Source organism: Schistocerca cancellata, chromosome 5 (genome assembly GCF_023864275.1).
Source record: "Schistocerca cancellata isolate TAMUIC-IGC-003103 chromosome 5, iqSchCanc2.1, whole genome shotgun sequence".
Lineage (NCBI taxonomy): Eukaryota > Metazoa > Arthropoda > Insecta > Orthoptera > Acrididae > Schistocerca > Schistocerca cancellata.
Genome location: NC_064630.1, coordinates 733437054 through 733462703, shown reverse-complemented (window position 1 = coordinate 733462703; position 25650 = coordinate 733437054). Strand labels below are relative to the sequence as shown.

At 42.3% G+C, this 25650-nt stretch overlaps 1 protein-coding gene and 1 pseudogene across 2 annotated transcripts in view; one reads left to right on the top strand and one right to left on the bottom strand.

The window, feature by feature from the left end:
- Nucleotides 1-1600: 1600 nt before the first annotated feature.
- The window catches only part of LOC126187994 (vezatin-like), a 109655-nt gene continuing 85605 nt past the window's right edge, over nucleotides 1601-25650 (top strand). For both annotated transcript variants that reach the window (XM_049929402.1, XM_049929401.1), the window contains exons 1-2: nucleotides 1601-1735; nucleotides 17875-17997. In XM_049929402.1, the coding sequence (XP_049785359.1) occupies nucleotides 1703-1735; nucleotides 17875-17997 (156 nt within the window). In that variant the 5' untranslated portion in view covers nucleotides 1601-1702. The remainder of the gene's footprint in view (nucleotides 1736-17874; nucleotides 17998-25650) is intronic.
- On the bottom strand, nucleotides 13298-13415 carry LOC126189303 (5S ribosomal RNA; annotated as a pseudogene).

Here is a 25650-nt window from a genome sequence, read left to right as displayed (position 1 = left end):
TACGTGGGAGGTGAGAAAACTTGGATTTCATGGTTGAGTGGCTGCTCATAACCACACATCACGCTGGTAAACGCGAAACGACGCTCGCTTGGCGTAAGAAGCGTAAACATTGGATGATTGAACAGTGGAAAAACGTTGTGTGGGGTGACGAATCACGGTACAAAATGCGGCGACCCGATGGCAGGGTGTAGGTATGGCGAATGCCCAGTCAACGTCATCTGCTAGCGTGTGTACTGCCAACAGTAAAATTCGGAGGCTGTGGTGTTATGGTGTGGTCGTATTTTTCATGGAGGGGGCTTGTACCCCTTGTTGTTTTGCGTGGCACTATGACATCATAGGCCTAGATTGATGTTTTAAGCACTTTCATGCTTCCCACTGTTGAAGAGCAATTCGGGGATGGCGATTGCATCTTTCAACACTATCGAGCACCTGTTCATAATGCATGGCCAGTGGCTGAATGGTTACACGACAATAACGTCCCTGTAATGGACTGACTACCACAAAGTCCTAACCTGAATCCTATAAAACACCGTTGAGATATTTTGGAACGCCGACTTCGTGCCAGGCCTCACCGACCGACATCGATACCTCTCCTCAGTGCAGCACTTCGTGAAGAATGGGCTACCCAAGAAACCTTTCAGCACCTGACTGAATATATGCCTGCGAGAGTGGAAACTGTCGTCAGAGCTAAGGGTGGGCCAACGCCAAATTGAATTCCAGCATTACCGATGGATGGCGCCACGAACTTGTAAATCATTTTCAGCTAGGTGTACGGATACTTTTGATCACATAATACACCTTTACCTGTAACTGAAGCATAAACACTTTCATCAGAGTTTATTTTATGTTTATTGCGAGTAGACAAATTAAAGCAGATGATGAAAAATAACAGGACTTTCAAAAATCCCTATTGGCTACTTCTCCAATACGCCTCCACAGAGAAGATATATTCAAGAGTACAGCGCCTATACCGGACGTGCGGGTAGGATCTCTAGTATGTGTGCAGTCCAGCGTAAGGGTAACAAGCTGACAAGGCTACACACTAAAAATACCTCCAAGGAGCTACAACACCAAGAAAAATCCTTCTCGGCTTTTGACATCAGTGTGTAGTCTTTTCACAGAGAAGGTATCGTCGTCATTCAAGACAAACAGTGTATTAGACAGTAGACAATGCTGTACTTGATGTTCCATCTGCATTTGTAGGATGTAATCTCACTGCTAGACACACACACACACATGTATATATATTGTTAACAGTAACAGTATAGCGCACATTTTCGTTCTCCGAAAACGTCATAATTCTTGATCATAAAACATGTTCCAAAATTCTACAATAGATTGATGGTAATGATAGAGGCCAATAATTATGTGTATCTTTCCTACGACACTTCTTGAAAACGTGAATGACGTCTAGCGTTAATACACCACCATCTGCAAGTAATGTCGTTTTCCGTTCCATTGACGTTTATAGCAAGAATCTCTCTTCGGCGAAACTTATGTGAACTACGTCACTTCCCGTGTTTTGCTGTCCCTAGAGGCTTGTTTCAAAGTTTCAAACCTTCGGCGAAACTTCGTCCGTAGACATGATTCTTGAGACTGTGGTTTGAAAGATGAATTTAGAAACTTTGCTATGTAGGAACTTTGCCAGTGTATTTATTTACATTGTTTACGGCATGGTTGTCGTGCAAATGTCACGGAAACGATGGATGATGAAGACGAGGAGGTGATATTTGAGGTATTGTTACGGCGCAGTGCCGTGTATCTGTAACGCCGAAGATGTATTTATGCTGTGTTAACGCAGTATGACATTTGTTATGTACTGTCACGTACTCTGGAATTAATTACTGCTGTTTACTCTGGTAGTTCTGCATATATTTACAAATTGATACGAATATCTTTACATATAAATTTAATATTTACCAAGTGTCGAAGAAGTACACTTATTTATTCATCCCTTGACCATTCATCACACCGGTATAAGACGTGTCATCATCAGAGTGTCATGATTAGAGTGGCGTGGTGCCTCGCCTTCGTATGTAATGTGTATATCATCAGTTTGTTGCAGCGTCATAAAATAAAATAAAACGTTTTAGTAAGTGCGGTAATGAAAAAGCCGTGGAGGAATATAAATACTTTTAGTTAGGACAACAACTCGTCTAATAACTCAGGCTCTGCTCTCAATCACACACAGGACGAAAGTTAGTTAGCAGCTTTATTTTTCAAGTTGATGTTCAGCATTGCCACCATGGGGAGATGGGAATCATAAAAATTGTGGGACCAGTCAAATTTACAATTCTGTTCTAAAAGCAATCTTATTGTGCCTCACGTTGGTAAAAGTTACGTATGTACCACAGACATTCCTTCTCTTTTTCTGCTGGACACGGGGATGGTATGCAGGAAGAACGACTCTCAGCAAACCTCAGTATGAACACTGATTTTTCGGTCATGTTCATTGCTTTAGCTGTACGTTTCCTACATGAAGTAGGTTACTTGATTCCTACTGTTATAGGATTTCTCACACTGCACCTAACTTGGGACGTGTGCAGCAGGAGTTGAACTAGCATCTCAGTGCCCTTCTTGCTCTCGCTATTTCATGAACATAGCCTGAAACCCATTGCGTGTTTTGGATCTTCTTTGTCTCCTCCACTAATTTTACCCACTGATTTGAAACTTACTGGTAGATTAAAAGTGTGTGCTGGACCTTCCCAGGAAATTGCTTTACTGACTGAGCTATTCAGACATGACTCAAGACTTTCCCTGCTCAAGTGAGTCCTTTATCTGTAGTGACTCCCTGAGCAGTTTACGAGCTATCGACAAGTGTTTCCCCCACTCTCGTCTGGTGATGGCTATGCAGGAGTCCCTCCATACTCTTAACCGTTGCGGCCGCTCTGTGGTCTTTGTGTGGCCCCTGGGTCATGTCGGCATCCCGGGAAATGAATGTGTTGACATGCTGGCCAAACAGGCTGTTGGTGCACCAGCCTTGGAGAGTGGCCTTTCGTAGAGTGACCTCAGGTCAGTTTTGCAGCAGAAGGTACTTCGCACCTGGGATGAAGAATGGCGCACCTTTCCTTCACCCAACAAACTTCGGGCCATCAAGGAGCAGCTGCGCATTGGCCACACCTGATTAACACACAGCTGTTTATTGCGCTGCGAGGAATCACCTCACTGCGGGTCAACTTTGACAGTGGTCTGCATTTTGTTGAACTGCCCGCTTTTAACTCTGCTCAGGCAGACGTTTGAGCTGCCTGATACGCTTCCTGCACGTTTATCAGATGACATTTCGATGGCAGATTTAGTTTTGAGTTTTATTCGTGCAGGGGGTTTTTATCGCTTGATCTAAGTGTTTGTCCTTTTTTTGTGTTGAGTCTGGCCTTTGGCCTACGATTTTAGACCGGGGTTTTTAATTTGTCTCTTGGTGGTTGGCTTTTTCTTTTTTGTTTCTATGGTCAGTCAACCACTGTCACACTCGGTGTAATTTTAATTCCTTTTTTCTGGTCTCTGTCTGTGTCTTTCTTGTCCTGTGTCGTCTCTTGTCATCTCCATTGTTTGTTCTTATTCTTTGTGGTGTTTCAAATTCATGGAAAAAGGGACCGATGGCCCTAGTAGTCTGGTCCCTTCAATCCCATAAACCAACCAACCTGCCCTCATAGCTTTACTTCCATAAGTACCGTTCTCCTATGTTACAAACTTCCTAGAAGGTCATCTCCTGCATAATCAGTGATAGTCCTCCTGGAAGAAAGATTATTGTGGAGTACTGCCTTAGCCACATCCTTGTAAGAAGTTTCATATAGATTGTTTGTATTCCTTGCATTGTTTCTGTGAACTGAGCTATTGGTGTAAAAGATAGATATATTATTTTCAACAAATTCCTTAAGGAATGAAACATTTTGCATTTTCATTTTGTTAATCCATGCCAAGTCCATTCTTTTGGAAGAATATGTTGGAGAAAAGCACATTGCTTATCTTCACAAATTCTGTTCATTTATGACCTGTGTTTCGTCTTTTGTAAACTACGTAGTTTCCCACAGAAGTGTAAGTTTTCGGTTTTTGTGCTGAGCTCTCCTTTATGATTTTGTAGAGGGAGTTGCTGTTTTTGTCACTTTCTTTAACTCTGATATTCTCATTTATCATCAGAATATGAACAAGTTGATACATAGGGTTGAATGATTGTCATGAAATAGGTCAGTCTTATGTTTAGTTTTAAACTGATACTTTGTTCCCACCAGGTCATTTGTTTGTTAATTGTGAGCAATAAAAGTCATATAATGCATCCTTGCAGCAGGCCTGAAATTACTTTCAGATTGATTATTTCTCCCCTTTATTAAAGACAGTCTATGGAGTCATCAGCCCGGTCACAAACCAGATCAAATATTCAGTAAGCCTATATTTTGTTCACTAGGTAACTATATAGGGTGTCCCAGGACGCATTGTCAGTACCCAGGTATATGATAGAAAGGATCATTTAAGCAGAAAAGTCTGGGAAAGATGGGCTCTAAAATGTGTTTCTTAAGAGCAGTGAGCACTTGTCCTTTAGAAGAGCTGTGTTTCACAGTACTGGACATGAACATGCGCTCATAGCTCTTAAGAATACATTTTAGATCCCATGTTTAGGAGACATTTTTGCTTGGAATGATCATCTCTGTTATAGCCTTGAATATTTGCCATTCTTTCTGGGACACCCTATGTATTGAATGCTTTCCTGAAGTTAAGAAATATGTCATCCACAGAAGTGCCACTATTTGCTGCTTTTTGTATCTTGTGGATGAACAGAACAAATTGGATTTCCTGTATTGATTGTTAGAGAATCCAAGTTGTTTTATACAGACATTTGCAGTCGCCAGAATGGTTATAAAGCTTGTTCCATAATTCTACAATTGAGTAACAAAGTTGTTCTGTAGTTACAGTATGTACATATGCCTGATGATCCTCCTTCAAAGTGAGCTTTCCTGTATTGTTTTCCTATCACTTGGAACACTTCATTACTCCAGTGACCTGTGGTAAACTGGTGTCAGAATTGGAACATTTCCTCAGCCAAGTGATGTTTCTTTTCTCTTCCCCCCCCCCCCCCCCCTCCCCCCCCCCCACCCCGTTCCACGGGCACATCTCAGTAACTGTAATTTCTGCATTTGTGTTGTGATTGGTAGGATGAATAGAAGTAGGCAAACGTATGTCGGTCTACACAGCTGTGAAACAGACTGTCAATCCTAAGGGCCCGGGTTCGATTCCCGGCTGGGTCGGAAATTTTCTCCGCTCAGGGACTGGGTGTTGTGTTGTCCTAATCATCATCATTTCATCCCCATCGACGCGCAGGTTGCCGAAGTGGCGTCAAATTGAAAGACCTGCACCAGGCGAACGGTCTACCCGACGGGAGGCCCTAGTCACACGACATTTCGTTCCATTCCTCGTACTACTTCTTCTTCACGTCGCGTTTCCGTCCCCTGGTGGAACGAGGCTTGTAGGGACGCTATCCGTGCTCGACGACGTGCTTTACGCACCTTTCGCCGCCATCCTACGTTGGCGAATTGTATTGAATACAAACGACTCCGAGCGCAATGCCGTAGAGTCATCAAAGACAGCAAAAAAGCTTGTTGGGCCTCTTTCACCAGCTCCTTTAACAGTTTTACTCCCTCTTCCGTCGTTTGGGGTAGCCTGCGCCGGCTGTCGGACGTTAAGGCCCACCCCTCGGTACCTGGCCTGACCTCAGGTACTGCGGTCCTTGTTGATCCTGTGGCTGTCTCCAACGCCTTTGGCCGTTTTTTCGCGGAGGTTTCAAGCTCCGCCCGTTACCATCCTGCCTTCCTTCCCAGGAAAGAGGCAGAAGAGGCTCGGCGACCTTCCTTCCACTCGCTGAATCTGGAAACTTATAATGCCCCCTTTACTATGCGGGAACTCGAACGTGCGCTTGCACTGTCCCGGTCCTCTGCTCCGGGGCCGGATGCCATTCACGTTCAGATGCTGGCACACCTATCTCCGGCGGGCAAAAGCTTCCTTCTTTGTACCTACAATCGCGTCTGGACCGAAGGTCAAGTCCCCATGCGTTGGCGTGACGCCGTTGTTGTTCCTATACCCAAACCCGGGAAGGATAGACACCTTCCTTCTAGTTACCGCCCCATTTCTCTTACAAGCTGTGTCTGTAAGGTGATGGAGCGCATGGTTAATGCTCGGTTAGTCTGGATTCTTGAATCTCGACGGCTACTTACTAATGTCCAATGCGGCTTTCGTCGCCGCCGCTCCGCTGTTGACCACCTTGTGACCTTGTCGACATTCATCATGAACAACTTTTTGCGAAGGCGCCAAACGGTAGCCGTGTTCTTCGACTTGGAGAAGGCTTATGATACCTGTGGAGAGGAGGTATCCTCCGCACTATGCACAGGTGGGGCCTACGCGGTCGCCTGCCCCTTTTTATTGATTCCTTTTTAACGGATCGAAAGTTTAGGGTACGTGTGGGTTCCGTATTGTCCAACGTCTTCCTCCAGGAGAACGGAGTGCCTCAGGGCTCCGTCTTGAGCGTAGCCCTTTTTGCCATCGCGATCAATCCAATGATGGATTGCATTCCACCTAATGTCTCAGGCTCTCTTTTTGTCGATGACTTCGCGATCTACTGCAGTGCCCAGAGAACATGCCTCCTGGAGCGCTGCCTTCAGCGTTGTCTAGACAGCCTCTACTCCTGGAGCGTGGCAAATGGCTTCCGGTTCTCTGAAGAAAAGACGGTTTGTATCAACTTTTGGCGATATAAAGTGTTCCTTCCGCCATCCTTACATCTCGGTCCCGTTGTTCTCCCATTCGTGGACACAACTAAGTTTCTAGGGCTCACGTTGGACAGGAAACTGTGTTGGTCTCCACATGTCTCTTATTTGGCGGCCCGTTGTACTCGCTCCCTTAATGTCCTCAGAGTTCTTAGCGGTTCATCTTGGGGAGCGGATCGCACTGTCCTGCTCCGCTTGTATCGGTCCATAGTCCGATCGAAGCTGGATTATGGGAGCTTCGTCTACTCGTCCGCTCGGCCACCCCTCTTACGCCGGCTCAACTCCATCCACCATCGGGGGATATGTCTTGCGACCGGAGCCTTCTACACTAGTCCTGTCGAGAGTCTTTATGCTGAAGCTGCCGAGTTACCGTTGACCTACCGGCGCGACGTACTGCTGTGTCGGTATGCCTGCCGGTTGTCGTCTATGCCCGACCATCCCTCTTACAAGTCCTTCTTCGCCGATTCTCTCGACCGTCAGTACAGGTTGTATGTGTCTGTCCTGCTGCCCCCCGGAGTCCACTTCCGTCGCCTGCTTCGACAATTGGATTTTGCCCTCCCTACCACCTTCAGAGAGGGTGAGAGCCCGACACCACCTTGGCTCCAGGCTCTGGTTCATATTTATCTCGACCTCAGCTCACTCCTGAAGGAGGGTACTCCGGCTGCAGTGTATTGCTCACGGTTTGTCGAACTTCGTGCTCGACTTGCCGGTCACGCCTTTATTTACACCGATGGCTCCAAAACTGACGATGGTGTCGGCTGTGCCTTTGTTGTCGGGGCCGCCACCTTTAAATACCGGCTCCTCGACCAATGTTCCAGCTTTACGGCCAAGCTTTTTGCTCTCCATCAGGCCGTTCAGTATGCCCGCCGCCACCGCCATTCATCATATGTACTCTGCTCTGACTCACTCAGTGCTCTTCAGAGCCTTGGAGCTCCCTATCCAGTCCATCCCTTGATTCAACGGATACAGCAGTCCCTCCATTCTTTCGCTGATAATGGTGGTTCTGTCAGCTTTCTGTGGGTTCCCGGACATGTAGGAGTGCCTGGGAATGAGGCTGCGGATGCTGCAGCCAAGACTGCAGTCCTCCTGCCTCGGCCAGCCTCCCATTGTGTCCCGTCATCTGACGTTCGTGGGGATGTATGTAAGAGGCTTGTGTCGTTGTGGTGGGATGCTTGGTCGTCCCTCCAAGGAAACAAGCTCCGGGCAGTAAAACCGCTCCCAACTGCTTGGACAACATCCTCCTGACCATCTCGGCGCGAGGAGGTCCTTCTGACCAGGTTGCGGATTGGGCATTGCCGGTTTAGCCACCGCTACCTGCTCTCCGGTGACCCAGCCCCGCAGTGCCCTTCTGGTCAGGCATTAACAGTGCGCCATGTTTTATTGTCGTGTCCCCGTTTTAGTCAATTTCGTGTTGTCCTGTCCCTGCCATCTACTTTACCAGATGTTTTAGCTGATGACGCCCGAGCAGCTGCTCGTATTCTGCGTTTTATAACTTTAACTGGCTTGTACAAAGACATTTAATCTTTTTACTTATTTTATCTGCATCTTTGTCAGGTCCTTCTGGTGTCCCCTCCATCCCCTTGAGTTTTACCAGATTCCATGTGCTCTAACAACAGTGACTGGGCGCTAATGACCTCAGCAGTTGAGCGCCCTTAAACCCAACCCCAAAAAAAAAAAAAAAAATACACAGCTGTGAAAGATAGAATTCAGTAGTCTAATTAAGTCTTCTATGTTTCATCCTCCAAATGGTTGCTGAAAAAATGTGGAAGTACTGAAAGCTGTGATTCCACCCAGCTGCTTTGACCCATAATAGTGGATACCCCAGTTGCAAGCATATGCAATAAAGTAACCAAGCTGCCACTCATTACACCTGTAAACAAACATAGATAACATGCGAAATATTTAACTCCAGCAATAAAATCTAACAGGACACCTGTGGTACGTTGGGGGTTTTGGTCATGGACAAACTAAACATACGACGACAAAAATAACACTGCCATTCCAAAGCAAATATTAACCCAGATGAACCACACAACTTTCTCAACATTCAAAACAATCAGAAATTGAAAACCATTGGAATGGTAAATTTCTCATGTCTCATATAGCTCAAACAAAGCTCTCAAAATCAGGATTCCCTTAACAATGCGAAAAACCCGTATCACAAATTTCACTTGACCTATATGCAGCTCAACCAAGCCCTTGAGACCAGGAACCCAGGCACAACTAAAAAATTTGGTACCACAAATTTCACTTGACATATGTAGGTCATACGAACCCCTCAATAACACGAACTACTCACAGCTCCAAAATCAGATACTGCAAATTTCACTTGATGTAGATGGCATCTAAAATGAAGTCCACACTAGCAAAAACCAACATACAAAATCTGTTATCCAAACCTTTGCATTTCTTGTCTGTCTAAAACAGAAGTCCAAAGTACAGCAAACCAAAACTCACACAATAATATCAAAAATGTGATCTAAGCAATGACAGTAAACTAGTATCCATTATACCAACCACAATCCAGCATAATCACTAAAAATTAACAAGAAAAGGCCTGAAATTTGTATAAACTTGCATCATCACCAGTTTTGATATAAACTAATGACTATAAACATTTACCATACACAAAATAAAAAAATAAATAAAAACCGCATAAAAATACTTACCAACCAAAGCCACAGGCGCATAAATCCACTCACACACACACACACACACACACACACACACACACACACACACACACACACACACACACAAATAAACCTGAAAACCAAAATCAATCAAAATCAGTTCAACAGATTGTAGGAACATGGTCATAGATACCATATCTTTGCTCATTGCAGCAAGTTATAATCTGCCCGTAAATTTCTCTGTCATGTCCATTACTGACGAAAAAGGAAAACCACTGCTAAACTTCAGACCGTAAGAAACCTATGGCACTAATAATACCAAACACAAGTACTGATCCGTCACGCACAGTATGCGAAATCAAAGTAGTTCACTAGTGAACTACCACAGATTCTTCCAATGAAAACTTCACCAACTCAACTGACAATGTCAAATGAATCACTACCATATCTAACCAACAGTTATGAAATATAAACATCCAATGTGAGTAAGCCACCAAATACTATAATGCGCCATTTACAAACTTGACTTCCCTCAAAACTGCTGTGCCACTGTGAGGTCGCACGACACAGATACATCGGAGATCAAAGCAAATTGGTGGAACTGCAATTTTCAGTTCATCCAAAACTGTGTAGGTGACTTTAAACCATTTATGTACTTTATATAATAGCAGAACTTCATAGGTTCTTTCCTTTCCTTTTTGGGGCCTATCAGTACTTTCACATTCATTGATTGTGTCCCCCATTGCCAACCTTACACTCATTTGAACTTCATTCAGCAATAGTTTTTAACTAGTAGTTTTACGTAGTTTAAATCTCTGATGAAGATCTGTTTGCTTTTTTAGCAGCTTTCTGACACAGTTATTGTTTCATAGAGGGAAGTGTTTCCCATCCTGAAAGTCTTGATGAGCACTTACATATCTAATGCTTATTGTACAATGCTCTTGAGTGTTACTCATTGTTACTCCAATGTTTTTATCCAAATGTGACGTGTGAAATTGACTTCTTAACAATCTGCTACATGTCATATTTCATTTGCTAAATAGAAAAAAAGTTCTTTCTTTTTAACCATGGTTTTTAACAACTTGAGTTACTGATGGTATAATGTCTTTGTCATGTTTCCCTTTTTTAACTGAATCAAAATGTTCAGATCTCTTAGTTATCAGAAGGTCTAACATTTTGTCTTGAAAAGTCTGGTATCTAACTAGCTACTGCTAGAAATTTTCTGAAAATATATTCAGAATCATCTCATTCAAATCCCTAACCGTGGAACAGTTTTTAATCACTTGAGCATCCCATTCTCAAGCTTGCAATGTGAAATCTCTCCATACTACCAATACTACCACAATATGACAGTGAAATTTCTGTATGATAATCTCCAAGTTTTCTCTGAAACGCCAAATGCATCCAGTTTCTTCAGGTGACAACTGAATGTCGCAAATACAGATAAACGTGATATGCAACTTACATAGATATTATTTGTAGAGGAGATACAAAAATGACGTACTGTTTACAAAGGAAAATTTTACAATAATTACATTAACTAAAAAGGGGACAAAGAAAGTTTTTATGTGGAGGTGCATGCAACAAATAATAAGTAAAATGACTTTAAAGTTTGAATCTATATTTGTAACTAAATCTTACTTTAACAGGGAGGAAAACAGAAATTGAGTCGGATCATTTAATACTAGGCTGGCATTCTGTATCATGTATTTGTTGATTTCCAGGATTTCTTGTAAGGTTGTCCCTCTGATTTTGTTTTTTTTTTTTTGACAAAGTAAAATTTCACATTCTACATCATACAGATGGTTTTTGGCAAAAAGAGCCGAAAGCCAGTTCATGACCAAATGAATATAATTTTGCTGAACATTAGGAAGTGTTTTCCCTATTTAATATTATCATATTTTCTGTCAACCAGACAGCTACTCACTTCTGATTCCAGCTATCTTTCTGTTCTTCGTACTATGTTTGAATTATTACCATTACTGAGAGAGACTAATTTTGCGCATTACAATGAAAAATTTTCCTTTTAACCACTGCCATATTAAAATTTTCTCTTTCTGATTTGAAAGGACGGATGTTATCCTCTGCACTCAGTTTGGCTGCTGTACTTCTATCTTGAATCACAGTGTGTATATGATTAACAGGCCTATGGAGGAGTTGTCTAACCTTTTTTTAAGATCAGATGTATTCCACTTACAGACTAGTTGCCGTGTGTGTAGATTACACCTACCTAGTAAGAGGAGTCTTACTATTCTCCACTCAATAACAGAGATAAAAAAAATCTTCATATGATTGTTGCACTATTGTCCGAACCCCTTCTTTAAGCCCTCCACTGAGCTTCAAACTAGAGTTTGTGATCAATTCTTGCATAGATGCTGCAAATTGCAGGCTGTGCTTTTACCCCATGCATAAAGCTTACTGTCTCAGATGACTCAACTGGCCATGTAAAGGAATCAGTGGTGGCCTCTGAGTGGCACCATCCAGTTGTGCTGAATGGCCTATTACATGTTGTCAGCTGTACTCAGTAGCCGTCAATACAACTTTCTCACCCTCTTGGACTGTATGAAGTGCACAATTCCATCTTCTCCAACTTGCTAGATATTTCCCTGAGAGATTTGATTACATAACCCCCCCCCCCGCCCCCCATGAACAATGGACCTTGCCGTAGGTGGGAAGGCTTGCGAGCCTCAGCGGTACAGATAGCCGTACCATAGGTGCAACCGTAGTGGAGGGGTATCTGTTGAGAGGCCAGAGAAACGTGTGGTTCCTGAAGAGGGGTAGCAGCCTTTTCAGTAGTTGCAGGGGCAACAGTCTGGATGATTGACTGATGTGGCCTTGTAACACCAACCAAAACGGCCTTGCTGTGCTGGTACTGCGAACGACTGAAAGCAAGGGGGAAACTACGGCCGTAATTTTTCCCGAGGGCATGCAGCTTTACTGTATGGTTAAATGCTGATGGCATCCTCTTGGGTAAAATATTCTGGAGGTAAAATAGTCCCCCATTCGGATCTCCGGGCGGGGACTACTAAAGAGGACATGGTTATCAGGAGAAAGAAAACTGGTGTCCTACAGATCGAAGTGTGGAATGTCAGATCCCTTAATCGGGCAGGTAGGTTAGAAAATTTAAAAAGGGAAATGGATAGGTTGAAGTTAGATTTAGTGGGAATTAGCGAAGTTCGGTGGCAGGAGGAACAAGAGTTTTGGTAGGGTGAATACAGGGTTATGAATACAAAATCAAATAGGGGTAATGCACGAGTAGGTTTAATAATGAATAAAAAAATAGGAGTGCAGGTAAGCTATTACAAACAGCATAGAGAACGCCTTATTGTGCCCAAGATAGACACGAAGCCCACGCCTACTACACTGGTACAAGTTTATATGCCAACTAGCTGTGCAGGTGACGAAGAAATTGAAGAAATGTATGATGAAATAAAAGAAATTATTCAGGTAGTGAAGGGAGACGAACATTTAATAGTCATGGGTGACTGGAATTCGGTAGTAGGAAAAGGAGGAGAAGAAAACGTAGTAGGTGAATATGGATTGGGGGTAAGAAATGAAAGAGGAAGCCGCCTGGAAGAATTTTGCACAGAGCATAACTTAATCATAGCTAACACTTGGTTCAAGAATCATGAAATAAGATTGTATACATGGAAGAAGGCTGGAGACACTGGAGGGTTTCAGATAGATTATATAATGGTAAGACAGAGATTTAGGAAAAGCACTCTGTCTTCAGGCCATGAGTGGCCTACTGGGACCATCCGACCGCCGTGTCATCTTCGGTGGAGGATGCGGAGAGGAGGGGCGTGGGGTCAGCATACCGCTCTCCCGGTTGCAAGATAGTATTCTTGACTAAAGCCGCTACTATTCGGTCGAGTAGCTCCTCAATTGGCATCACAAGGCTGAGTGCACCCCGAAAAATGGCAACAGCGCATGGCAGCTTGGATGGTCACCCATTCAAGTGCCGACCACGCCCGACAGTGCTTTACTTCGGTGATCTCACGGGAACCGGTGTATCCACTGTGGCAAGGCCGTTGGCCAGAGATTTAGGATCCAAGTTTTACATTGTAAGACATTTCCAAGGGGCAGACGTAGACTCTGACCACAATCTATTGGTTATGAGCTGTAGATTAAAACTGTAGAAACGTGGGAATGTAAGGAAATGGGACCTGGATAATCTGACTAAACTAGAGGTTGTACAGAGTTTCAGGGAGAGCATAAGGGAACAATTGACAGGAATGGGGGAAAGAAATACAGTAGAAGAAGAATGGGTAGCTTTGAGGGATGAAGTAGTGAAGGCAGCAGAGGATCAAGTAGGTAAAAAGATGAGGGCTAGTAGAAATCCTTGGGTAACAGAAGAAATATTGAATTTAATTGATGAAAGGAAAAAATACAAAAATGCAGTAAGTGAAGCAGGCAAAAAGGAATACAAACGTCTCAAAAATGAGACCAACAGGAAGTGCAAAATGGCTCAGCAGGGATGGCTAGAAGACAAATGTAAGGATGTAGAGGATTATCTCACCAGGGGTAAGATAGATACTGCCTACAGGAAAATTAAAGAGACCTTTGGAGAAAAGAGAACCATTTGCATGAATATCAAGAGCTCAGATGGAAACCCAGTTCTAAGCAAAAAAGGGAAGCAGAAAGGTGGAAGGAGTATATAGAGGGTCTATACAGGGGCGATGTATTTGAGGACAATATTATGTAAATGGAAGAGGATGTTGATGCAGATGAAATGGGAGATATGATACTGCGTGAAGAGTTTGACAGGGCACTGAAAGACCTAAGTTGAAACAAGGCACCAGGAGTAGACAACAGTCCTGACAAAACTCTACCATCTGGTGAGCAAAATGTATGAGGCAGGCGAAATACCCTCAGACTGCAAGAAGAATATAATAATTCCAATCCCAAAGAAAGCAGGTGTTGACAGTGTGAAAATTATCGGACTATCAATTTAATAAGTCACGGCTGCAAAATACTAATGCGAATTCTTTTCAGACAAGTGGAAAAACAGCTAGAAGCCGACCTCGGGGAAGATCAGTTTGGATTCCGTAGAAATATTGGAACACATGAGGCAATACTGACCCTACGATTTATCTTAGAAGCTAAATTAAGAAAAGGAAAACCTACATTTCTAGCATTTGTAGACTTAGAGAAAGCTTTTGACAATGTTGACTGGAATACTCTCTTTAAGATTCTGAAGGTGGCAGGGGTAAAATACAGGGAGCCAAAGGCTATTTACAATTTGTACTGAAACCAGATGGCAGTTATGAGAGTCGAGGGGCATGAAAGGGAAGCAGTGGTTGGGAAGGGAGTGAGACAGGGTTGTAGCCTCTCCCCAATGTTATTCAATCTGTATATTGAGCAAGCAGTAAAAGAAACAAAAGTAAAGTTCGGAGTAGGTATTAAAATCGATGTAGAAGAAATAAAAACTTTGAGGTTCACTGATGACATTGTAATTCTGTCAGGGACAGCAAGGGACTTGGAAGAGCAGTTGAACAGAATGGACAGTGTCTTGAAAGGAGGGTATAAGATGAACATCAAGAAAATCAAAACGAGGATAATGGAATGTAGTCTAATTAAGTCGGGTGATGCTGAGGAATTAGATTAGGAAATGAGACACTTAAAGTAGTGAAGGAGTTTTGCTATTTGGGGAGCAAAATAACTGATGATGGTCGAAGTAGAGAGGATATAAAATGTAGACTGGCAATAGCAAGGAAAGTGTTTCTGAAGAAAGAGAAATTTGTTAACATTGAGTATAGATTTAAGTGTTAGGAAGTCGTTTCTGAAAGTATTTGTATGGAGTGTAGCCATGTATGGAAGTGAAACATGGACGATAAATAGTTTGGACAAGAAGAGAATAGAAGCTTTCGAAATGTGGTGCTACAGAAGAATGCTGAAGATTAGATGGGTAGATCACATAACTAATGAGGAGGTATTGAATAGGATTGGGGAGAAGAGGAGTTTGCGGTACAACTTGACTAGAAGAAGGGATCGGTTGGTAGGACATGTTCTGAGGCATCAAGGGATCACCAATGTAGTATTGGAGGGCAGTGTGGAGGGTGAAAATTGTAGAGGGAGACCACGAGATGAATACACTAAGCAGATTCAGAAGGATGTAGGCTGCAGTACGTACTGGGGGATGAAGCAGTTTGCACAGGATAGAGTAGCATGGAGAGCTGCATCAAACCAGTCTCAGGACTGAAGACAACAACAACAACAACAACAACAACAACAACTACAACAACTACCTTAATTTGCAGGTTCTTGTAACCAGAATATCCAACTGATTTGCTTGTGTTGTGATAGAAATGAGCCACAATTCTGATCCATGAAGTGTCTACACTGTCTCCGATACCCTCTGGGCTGCACCTTGTATCTGTTTCTGATGCATAATTAGAGAACCACCCAGCAAAAATCACAGTGAATTTTTGAATACAAGGCACAGCTAGAGGTGTTGCAGCCACTTCCAAGTGTTTCAAAGCTGCCACAGCCAAGGGCAGTAGCCAGAAGCCTGTCATATAGATAGTGCAACTTCTACTTGTTTCTGACTGATGACCATTTCCTTCTTCGTCTGCACACTACAAACACAGTCCTATCCATTTTCCACTACATGCAGCTGTGCAGCAGCACAATTAGTCTACTTGAAGACCAGAGTGAGACCATTATAATAGGAGAACATGCTACATGTCTGTGATGCCCAGGAACTGTGCTACTAAAATGCAAACTCCAAAAAATAAAAATGAGAGAATGATAACTAGGCCATGTGCATTTTATACTGTGACGCAACACATTTTTTTCTGAAAGCAGGTTGATTTTACTCAGGATTACAATAAACCATATTATTCCCCACTCTTTTAGTTACAAAACCCTAATTTTGAACTAGTATCTGTTCAATGCGACAACCTTGTGCCACTTTACTGAGGGGGGGGCCTGAATTCCCACATGGTATTACTTTTCCAATTGACGTCAAGCTTGCATCTTCCTGCATCAATAACCTCCCCATTATCCCTGTACTGGTTCCCGCAGGGTGCAGCCTTCATTGTGCAAAACAGATAGAAGTCTGAAGGTGCAAGATCTGGGCTGTAGTGTGGATGAGGAAGGACAATCCACTGAAGTTTTATGAGCTCCTCTCGGGTGCGCAGATATTTATGAGACTTTGCATTGTCATGGAGAAGAAGTTCATTTGCATTTTTGTACCCCCCCTACACACACACACACACACACACACACACACACACACTGAAATCATTTCTTCAATTTCCTGAGGGAAGCATGATACACTTCGGAGTTAGTTGTTGCACCGTGAGGGAGGATATCAAACAGGATAACTCCTTCAGAGCTCCAGAAGACTGTCGCTGTGACTTTAGCTCCCAAGGGTGTGGCTTTGAACTTTTTCTTTGGAGGAGAGTTGGTGTGGCACCTCTCCATGTTCGGCAGTTTTTCTCCTCTGAAGCGATGAACTCATGTTTCATAGCCTGTGATGATGTTTGACAAAAAAGTGTCATGATCAGCCTTGTAATGCCCTAGCAGTTCTGCACAGATGGTCCTTTGGCATTCTTTATGGCCCTATGTTAGGCGGCTTGGAACCCAGTGGGCACACACCTGTGAGTACCCCCAACTGGTGGATGAGTGTGTCAGCTCTACCAACAGACACATCAAGTTGTGCAGCGAGGTGTTTGATTGTGATCTGTTGATCAGCTCGAATGAGACTGTCTGCACTTTCCAACACTGTAGGAGTCACAACAGTGTGTGGCTGGCCAGCACGTAGGAGATAAAACAGGTTTTTGTGACTTTGTTGCAGTGATGACAGACACCTGGCTCAGTGACTCACTGTACTTTTGTTCACTGCCAGATCTCCATAGCGATTCTGAAAGCACCAATGAATTCTTTGGTTTTCTGCCAAAAGAAACTTGGTGATAGCTTGGAGGACACCTCCATTATAGATACCATTTTAAAGGCTATGTATAGCCCTGCCGCTATTGTAATTTCATGGAATTATAGAGGCTGAAGTGGGAATATTGCACAATGTCCCAAACAAATTCTGCATTTTCTCAGCTGTAATTGGTTGAGAAAAAAAGTGTTGCATTACCTATCAAATGCCTGTCGAAAAGAATTGAGAACGTGGATTAAGTGACACATTCTTTATACACATTGATGAATGAATCTGACCAGTAATGGTCATTGTTGCTTATGTCTGAACAACATATGTTTAACAAATAAAGTAACAATAGTAAAAATAAAAATCTGATATGACCAATAGATTGGTGTCACTATTTACAAGTTTTCTAGATTGATATGTCCTTTTTATAAAAATTAAATACAGCAGTCACTATGTTAAAAGATTAGTTTGAGCATCCTTGTGCCTTTCTTCGCTATCTCGTATTGGAAGTAGAGTTTTTTTCCCCCTCCAGTCTGGCTTATATGTAATTGCTACTTAGTTGTGTGCTGTACAGTGAAGTGACGAGTATTAATTTAAGATATTTTGTTTATTACAGGGCCATCCTCTGGACCAATACCTGAAAGATATAGGATTCAGAGATTATGAAAGTGAAACTCCAAACATTCAGAAGAGATGCGAGAAAGTAGCTGAGAAATGTAGCATTTCTACAAGGATATTGGTAAGTTTGTATGTTTGTCAGTGACTTCTATAAATGTTTGACAAAAAGTGTATTTATGTATCTCTCTTTATGTGGCTGGGTGTTAGTACTGGATATTTGAGTCATCCAGAAATATGCCTCTCATTGTTCTCTAATTACAAAATTGAGCAAAGTGACACTGTGCTGAAGACACTGGACCCATATTTTGGAGATGTGCTCAAATCCCTTATGAACATCCAGATTTAGATTCATTTCATCTGTCTTTGGTAGGATAACACTAACCAGCAATAAATAAACTAACAGCTGTATTTTCATCTCTGATTTATTCCAGCGAGGTCTGGTTTTGGCATTCCATTGTGCCATCATCAGGTCATGTATGGTGACATAGTTGCCAAGTTTATATTGCTAGGCAAAATATCTGAAAAAATGTACCAATATCCATACCAGCGTATGTAAAATGGTTCTACACTCATAAACAATCTGAGCACAGATTGTTTACAAGTTTGTAGTCATGTTACATATGCTTGTGTGGATACTGATTCGCTTTTGCATGATATTTTGTCTGCCAATATTAGCTCAGCCACTATGTCACTATAGAGGACATGATGGTGGCATAATGGAATGCCAAAATCAGTTGCCTCTGGAATAAATCAGAGATGAAAATATGACTGTTGATTTATTTATTGCTGGTTATATCCAGATTCAAAAAAGGTTTCATGATTTCCCCAAATTTATTAAAAACAAATGACGAGATTTTTCCTCTAAAAGGGACACAACCAGTAAAGTCCCCAGCCTTATAATATTCGAGCTTATCCTTAATCTACAGTGACCTCATTGTTGACAGCATGTTAAAAATTAATCTTGCTTCACAATTGCATTGATAGATTTACAAACCTGAATTTTCATCATGAGGGATCTTCCCAGATGTGTCAAATGTGATTCATGCCATTGACTGCAAAATTTGGCTAGACAAAGATCCAGGGCATATCAAAAGTTTACTATTCTGATTATGGAGATGTTGCACAAGGTGTGCCCAAGGTTCAGCGCTTGGACCAATTCTGTTCCATAATAGGAGGTACAGGGGAACTGAGTAATTTGTTTGCCAGAAATAATGTAGTAGTCAACAGAAGGAAAACAACCTACCTGAACTTTCGCCTGAGAAACAAGAAATTTATGCCCAATGTGAAAATAAATAGCTCTGAAATATCTTTCATTTTCTACATCAGCAACAAGATATTTAGACCTGCAGATCCAGAACATCTTAAAATCGTAAATGCACATCAATGAAACATATAGTAAGCTGAATAAAGTGTGCCATGCCTTATGCATCCTTGCATGCTGCAAAAGCTGAGAGACTGTTTACTGTTTATTGTGTTCAATTTCATTGTGTAATGCTGTATGGCATCACATTCTGGGGAGATTATCCACATGTCTCATTCTCCTCACCCCAAAGAGACCTGTGAGAGCAATGAAAAGTGCAAAACCAACGGACAGTGGTTGATTTCACTTTCAAAAATCAATCATTTTACTTGTTAGGCATATCTAAGTATCAGAAATGTATAACTTTGTAATAAGTAGTTGTGTAAAATTTGTCAAAAAATATGTATGTCCATGATTATGGTGTGAGACAGAAAATGAAAGTCATTGTTCAAAGATATCTCTGCCTTTAAAAAATTTCCCATTTAAACAAGTCATTCAACTTTACAACAGTGTGCCATCAGAAAAAAGGGGGAAAAAACATGAAGCCTTTGTCTTTGTGTAGGAGTTAGAAAACCTTCTTGCTTGATCGTTGTTTTTGCACTGTATCTGAACTTTTGCTCCATATGCGAACAAAAAAAAATATGAAATCAATTGCAGGGATGATTTTGTTGTAAATGAAATAAACACCAATGTAAAAATGTGGAAATAAATGTTTTGTGTTTGTACCATCTTCAGCTGTGCCAGTTTTCTACTTTAAGAGTGTGGACAAGAGAAATATGAAAACTGTAATAGCCATGCAATAAGTTGTAATCTGTAACTGTGCCAAGTAGGTACTTATTTTATGTATCTTTGAGTGGGACATGAAACTAAAATAACATAGTAATAAATAATATCTGTGTAATATTGTGTTTTGTAATTTGTTCTCACATCACCTCAATTCATCAACCATGACATTGCAGTATGACTTGCCCAATATCATAGTATATGTTTCATGTATCACCATGTGCATGTCTTATATAAGAATGGTTTAGGGGGGAGGGGGGGGGGCAAATAGATAAATTGACATCCACTGCTGTTTAAAGGCCTTATGTAGAATTTTCCATGAATTATGGTATTTAGCTACACACATTCATACTGCTCAGGCATGTTTCTTAATGTCATGTATCCCTCTTGTATTAGGTTGTCAGTTCAGTCTTTTTTTTTCTCATTGAATCCAGTAAAAGACTTCCTTGCTGCATCTGCCACCTATTCACTTGGCTATGTGTCCCACTCATCACCATTACATTTTCTTTAGTCATATTTACACCTTCCACTCCAGTCTGTATCCTGGTTAAATTGTTTAGCCTCCTGTATATCCTAGCAGTTTGCGATACACATCCACCCACAGCATCCACAGCTTGCTATGCAAACCTCAGCTTTTGAATGGGTTTACAAAGAAAGAGAGAGAGAGAGAGAGAGAGAGAGAGAGCATGTGTGTGGTTTTTCCTTCTGTCCATCCAGTTGTTTCCTTCTCACTCTTTTAATAAATTCCAATAAAAGCTGTAGTACTGACGTGTGTATTCTTCAGTACTAATGTAAGTTGGATTAGTTATACAGAGGAGATTAGTAGGTCTACAGTTTTGAAGTCCAAACTGTGGTTGGCTATGTAGCCCATTACTTTACAGGTGGTCAGCAATCCTGGAGTGCAATACCTTGACAAAAATTTTGAGAAAATGATGTAAGCTATGAAACTTGGCAGTAGTTACTGGCATCTGTGGTGTCAACCTTCTTATAGAGAGGCCCAACGTTGGAAAATATTTAATCTTTCTGGGGAAACACCATGAATTAATAATGGATTACATAATATGTTTGGCAAGGTGGTCACCAAGTGACAAATATAATTTTAGTGCTCATTAAAACATAAGTTTTGACCGTATTTTTATTCTGTATGATTAACATTTTGATTATTTTTTGTATTATATTTAGTTATTACATTGAAGGGTTATCTGTGCAACGAATTTTTGTTTACTTGCGTACGTCTGACATTACAGAACTCGCACTCATAGCGAACTTTATGCATTACACATATAAAAAGTTAATACCATTATCAAACAGTGGAAAGTCCAGGGTGGAATAATAAGTTATTGGCAAGGTAGGTTGCTACTCACTGTAGAGCTGACACATTGAGATGCAGACGCATACACTGAAAAGACTATTACACTTTAAACTTTCAGCCAGAGCCTTCATCAGAAAAGCAAAACACATGTGCTTTCACAAAGGCAAGTACATCTCTCGTACACATAACCACTATCTCTGGTTGCTCATGCCAAACTGAAGCTGTAATGCATCGAACAGGAACAACAATCCATGGGGTATGGGGGGGGGGGGGAAGGGGAGGAGGAGGAAAGGGAAGTAAAGAGAAGGGAGTGCAAAGGAGAGGAGCAGAAAAGGGGGAAAGATTGGTGGCTGCATTGGCAGATAGTAGCGCACAGTGAGGGTGAGTGGACATGAGTAGGGGGGAGGTGATAGGACAGAGGGGCAGAAATTGTTTGGGAGGGGGGGGAGGCAGTGGGTTACCATAATTTGAGGCCTGGATGATTTCAGGAGTGGAGAATGTGTTGTAAGGATAACTCCCATCTGTGCAGTTCAGAAAAACTGATGGTGGAAAGGAGGATACAGGCAGCCTGGTTTGTGAAGCAGCCATTGAAAAACAGCTTGTTATGTTCAGCTGCATGTTGTGCAACATGGTGACCCATTTTGCTCTTGGCCACAGTTTGGTTGTGGCAATTAATCGTGGCAAATAGCTGGTTGGTAGTCATATTAATAGAAACAGCTGAGCAATGAGTGCAGCAGAGCTGGTGCACGACATGGCTGCTTTCACAGTGGCCCAGCCTCTGATGGGGGTGGGATAAGCCTGTGACAGGACTGGAATGGGAAGAATTGGGTGGATGGATCGGGCAGATCTTACACCTGGGCCATCCACAAGGATATGGTATGTGTGGAAAGGGGTTGGGTTTGGGAGTGGCGTGATGGAGTAGGATGTTGTGGAGGTTGGCTGAGTGACAGAACACCAGTGAAGGAGAAGTAGGAAAGATCTTGGGTAGGATGTCCCTTATATCAGGGTGTGATGATGGATAATCAAAGTACTTATCAATCATTATGCCCTGATATGCGTGAGCAAGTGCTGTGTGCAATATGGCTTCGTGGTTAGTGTCGCTGGCTGGAGTGCTACAGTTCACCCGTTCAAACCCAACCACCAGTAATTATTTGTTATTTAGTATTTACCATTTCTGGAAGGATCTCAAAATTTCTTGTTTGTATATTTGAGAGTATTCAGTATCTGTATGAATAGCAGCACTCATCCAAGAGTTAAGTTCTGTCTGTATACTGGTGTTCATAATAAATGTGCTCTGTGCTTAGTGTTGTACTTAATTGAAAACTGTGCTTTTGGATTTGGACTGTATTGTGGGTTAGACATGATGTTTGATGGATATGCTGGTACTTCAAAACACCTACATCACTGTGGCTTCAATTAGGCAATGGAAAAGCCATTCCCTACACAGACAGGAACTGGAATACAAGCAGTACATCATCCTCAACGTCTGTATATTCAGGAGACCAAAGGATTGCAAAATAGTATTAGAGTTTTTCGGAGATGCCCAGACAAAATGTATGAAATGATCCAACTGAGTCACCAAATACAAGAGGTGGGGTGACTTGATATGTTTAGCAGATGTGTACTTTCACCTGGATGATGCAGCTCAACAGTAGGTGAAATTTCAGTATGAACTGAAGAAAGCATTTGGTGATAATCAGCAGCAAGTCTGCTTAATGCAAGAAAAGCCCGTCAGGGATTCAGAATTCATTTGCTGGGTACAGGCTTGGTTACCCTCGGGTTTCTGAGCTGGGGGCTGATAGTCACCATCAGTCCTCTGTCTCTATAAGCCCTGGGCATGCTTCAGCAGCCACGATGCAGCACAGAGGTGGAGTATTGTGTGTCACAGTGGGGCTAAATAAACACTGTATCATTGTAAGAGGTACAGAGGAAAACACGCGTGACTGGGCATACCCCAGTTCACTACTGCCAGTGACACATCATCATAACCCATTTGTGCTTAACATAGAAAGGATTGCACCATAATTTAAGAGTGAAATTGAAAATTAAAATAACTATTTTTAAAACGTGTCTGAGAAAGAGGGGCCATTTAGATACTGCTACCTGTACCTAGGGTGGTTGATAACAGATGTTCCTTTTGGTGATCCACTGTGCTCCTATGAAAATACCCCCAGAGAGGCAGTGGTAGGACACAATTTACACCAAGATAGCAAACTGTCTGCATCTGTCAAATGCCAATGTGTGTTGTGCCTCAGATGATGTCAGTGTTGGGCAGACGTGCATGCATTTTCGGTAAAATTAGGTAGTGAACTTGTGAGGACTGTACACTGTCCTGAGTCATTTAGATTTCACGGAAGTAACTGCTTGTGTGCTACCCTTAATGTCGACAAAATTGCATGGCAAGTGGTGAGATTATTTTCCACTTTCAAGGTGAGCAATTAACTTCTGGTGATTAGAAATCAGGGTGATAGACCATTTTACTTGAAACTTCCCTTAGAGGTCACCTTTGAACTATTAATAGTACTGTTTCTGATAGGGATATTAGTTACAATACTAAGACTTACATTTTGTGTTTGTGAACTTTTACAGAATATTTCAGTTAGTTAAAACTCATTCATAGTTCCTGATCCTGCCGAGTAAATAGCCCGTAGGAAAATTTTCTTTCAGTGAGCATAAAGAGTAATGTGAACTTGCAGAATAAATATTATGGTCAGTATGTTCTCCATCACTTTCTGTCTAACTGCAAAATTAGTTTTTAGGCTCTTGTAGGCTGCAAATGTCAGTGGAAACCACACACAGACAGTTCTTCATTTCATAATGACATAATGAAGTAATGACCATTTGATCATTACCTGCCACCGCATGGCACGGAACAAGGATCTTAGCAGTCAAGCTTGGCTTCACTGTCCAGATTGTGAGGATAGCAGAAACCCCTATTAAAACACTTTTATTTAAAAAGGTGTTGCATGCTGATGAAATGAGTGGCTGTTTAGGTGGAACAGTTATTAGCAGGCAACCTCTGGGGGGACCCAGGCTTGCTTAGGCATGTGGGTCTCTCTCTAGGTGGGCTTTTATTTCCCTAGCTGGTAGTGGAACTGAAATGGAACCCTTGAAATTCTCTCCTACTCTTGGTGGAAAGAGCGGGCTGCTGGTAGGTGCCGACACCCAGTCAAACAAGATTGTTCATGCAGCCAGTCCTCCTGACTCAGGAGTTCATTCTAAAAGTATCATCTCCAGCAATAGAACACATGCTGGTATACAGTATGCCATCGAAACTGGACTACGCACCATCTTGAATTACAGCAGAGGTGTTGGGACATGCAGGGATCTGGTAGACATTCCCAAGGAGGAAATGAAAGGTGAGTGGGCTCCAGAAAGTAAAGTTGATGTGCGAAACATAATGCAAAGGCTGAACGGGGATCTAGTAAGATCCAACTCCTCTACACTGATGTTCAATAGCACAAAACTTCCTGAGGACACTAAGGCAGGATTTCTTTGCCTAAGAGTGTGACCTTATGTCCCCAACCCAATGTGCTGCTTCAAATGCCAGCATTTTGGGCATAGTACTCTTGTGTCCACAAGAGAAGCCATTTGTGGCAAGTATGGTTAGGTCGCCCACCAAGGAGTTGCCCGTGCATCTCCTTTGAAGTGTGTGTTAATTGCTCTGGGACTCACCTTATTAGGAGTTGGGACTGCAGTGTATATCATGAAGAATGGAAGATACAAGAGTTGAAGACTACAAAGTGCCCCCCAGATGGTGAGGCCAGAAAGATGTATAAAGCCATGCTGCCCCCAATGTTGCTATCTCCTTTGCTTCAGTTCTTAAACAGCCATTGCAGAAAGCTGATGTTGCTACCCAAACGGAGGTTACTAGTGTCAGCACTAGTACCTGCATTTGTCAGTGCACTTGTTAAGCTGTAGTAATTTTGATGTTTGTTCCTCCCCACAGTACTTTGAAAAAGGCAGACATTGCAGACTCCTCCAAATATTCAGTCTGGTACACCATCCAGTGCTGCCTCTACCACAGCCATGGTAGTATCTCTGAAGCCCAGATCAAAAAGTCAAAGCCCAGGCATCCACCAATGACAAGGTTGGAAAGTAAGCAATCTGATGATGCCGTCATCTTCCTCTCTGACATCTCTCATGATTCTTTTGTATAGCTTTTGTATAGCTTCCCTTGTGGTGGAAAGAAAGGATAAAAATCCTACCCTCATGATAGAAGGCTTCAGTGGAACATTAGTGGGTTCGGGACACGTGGAGGAGGTGAATCTACTGACATAGGCACACTTCTTGTGCCTTTGTTTACAAGAAAGATTTTTAAAGCCACTGACACCCCGGCCCTAGGGGCTATACCCTCCACTGAAAGGATGACCTCACTG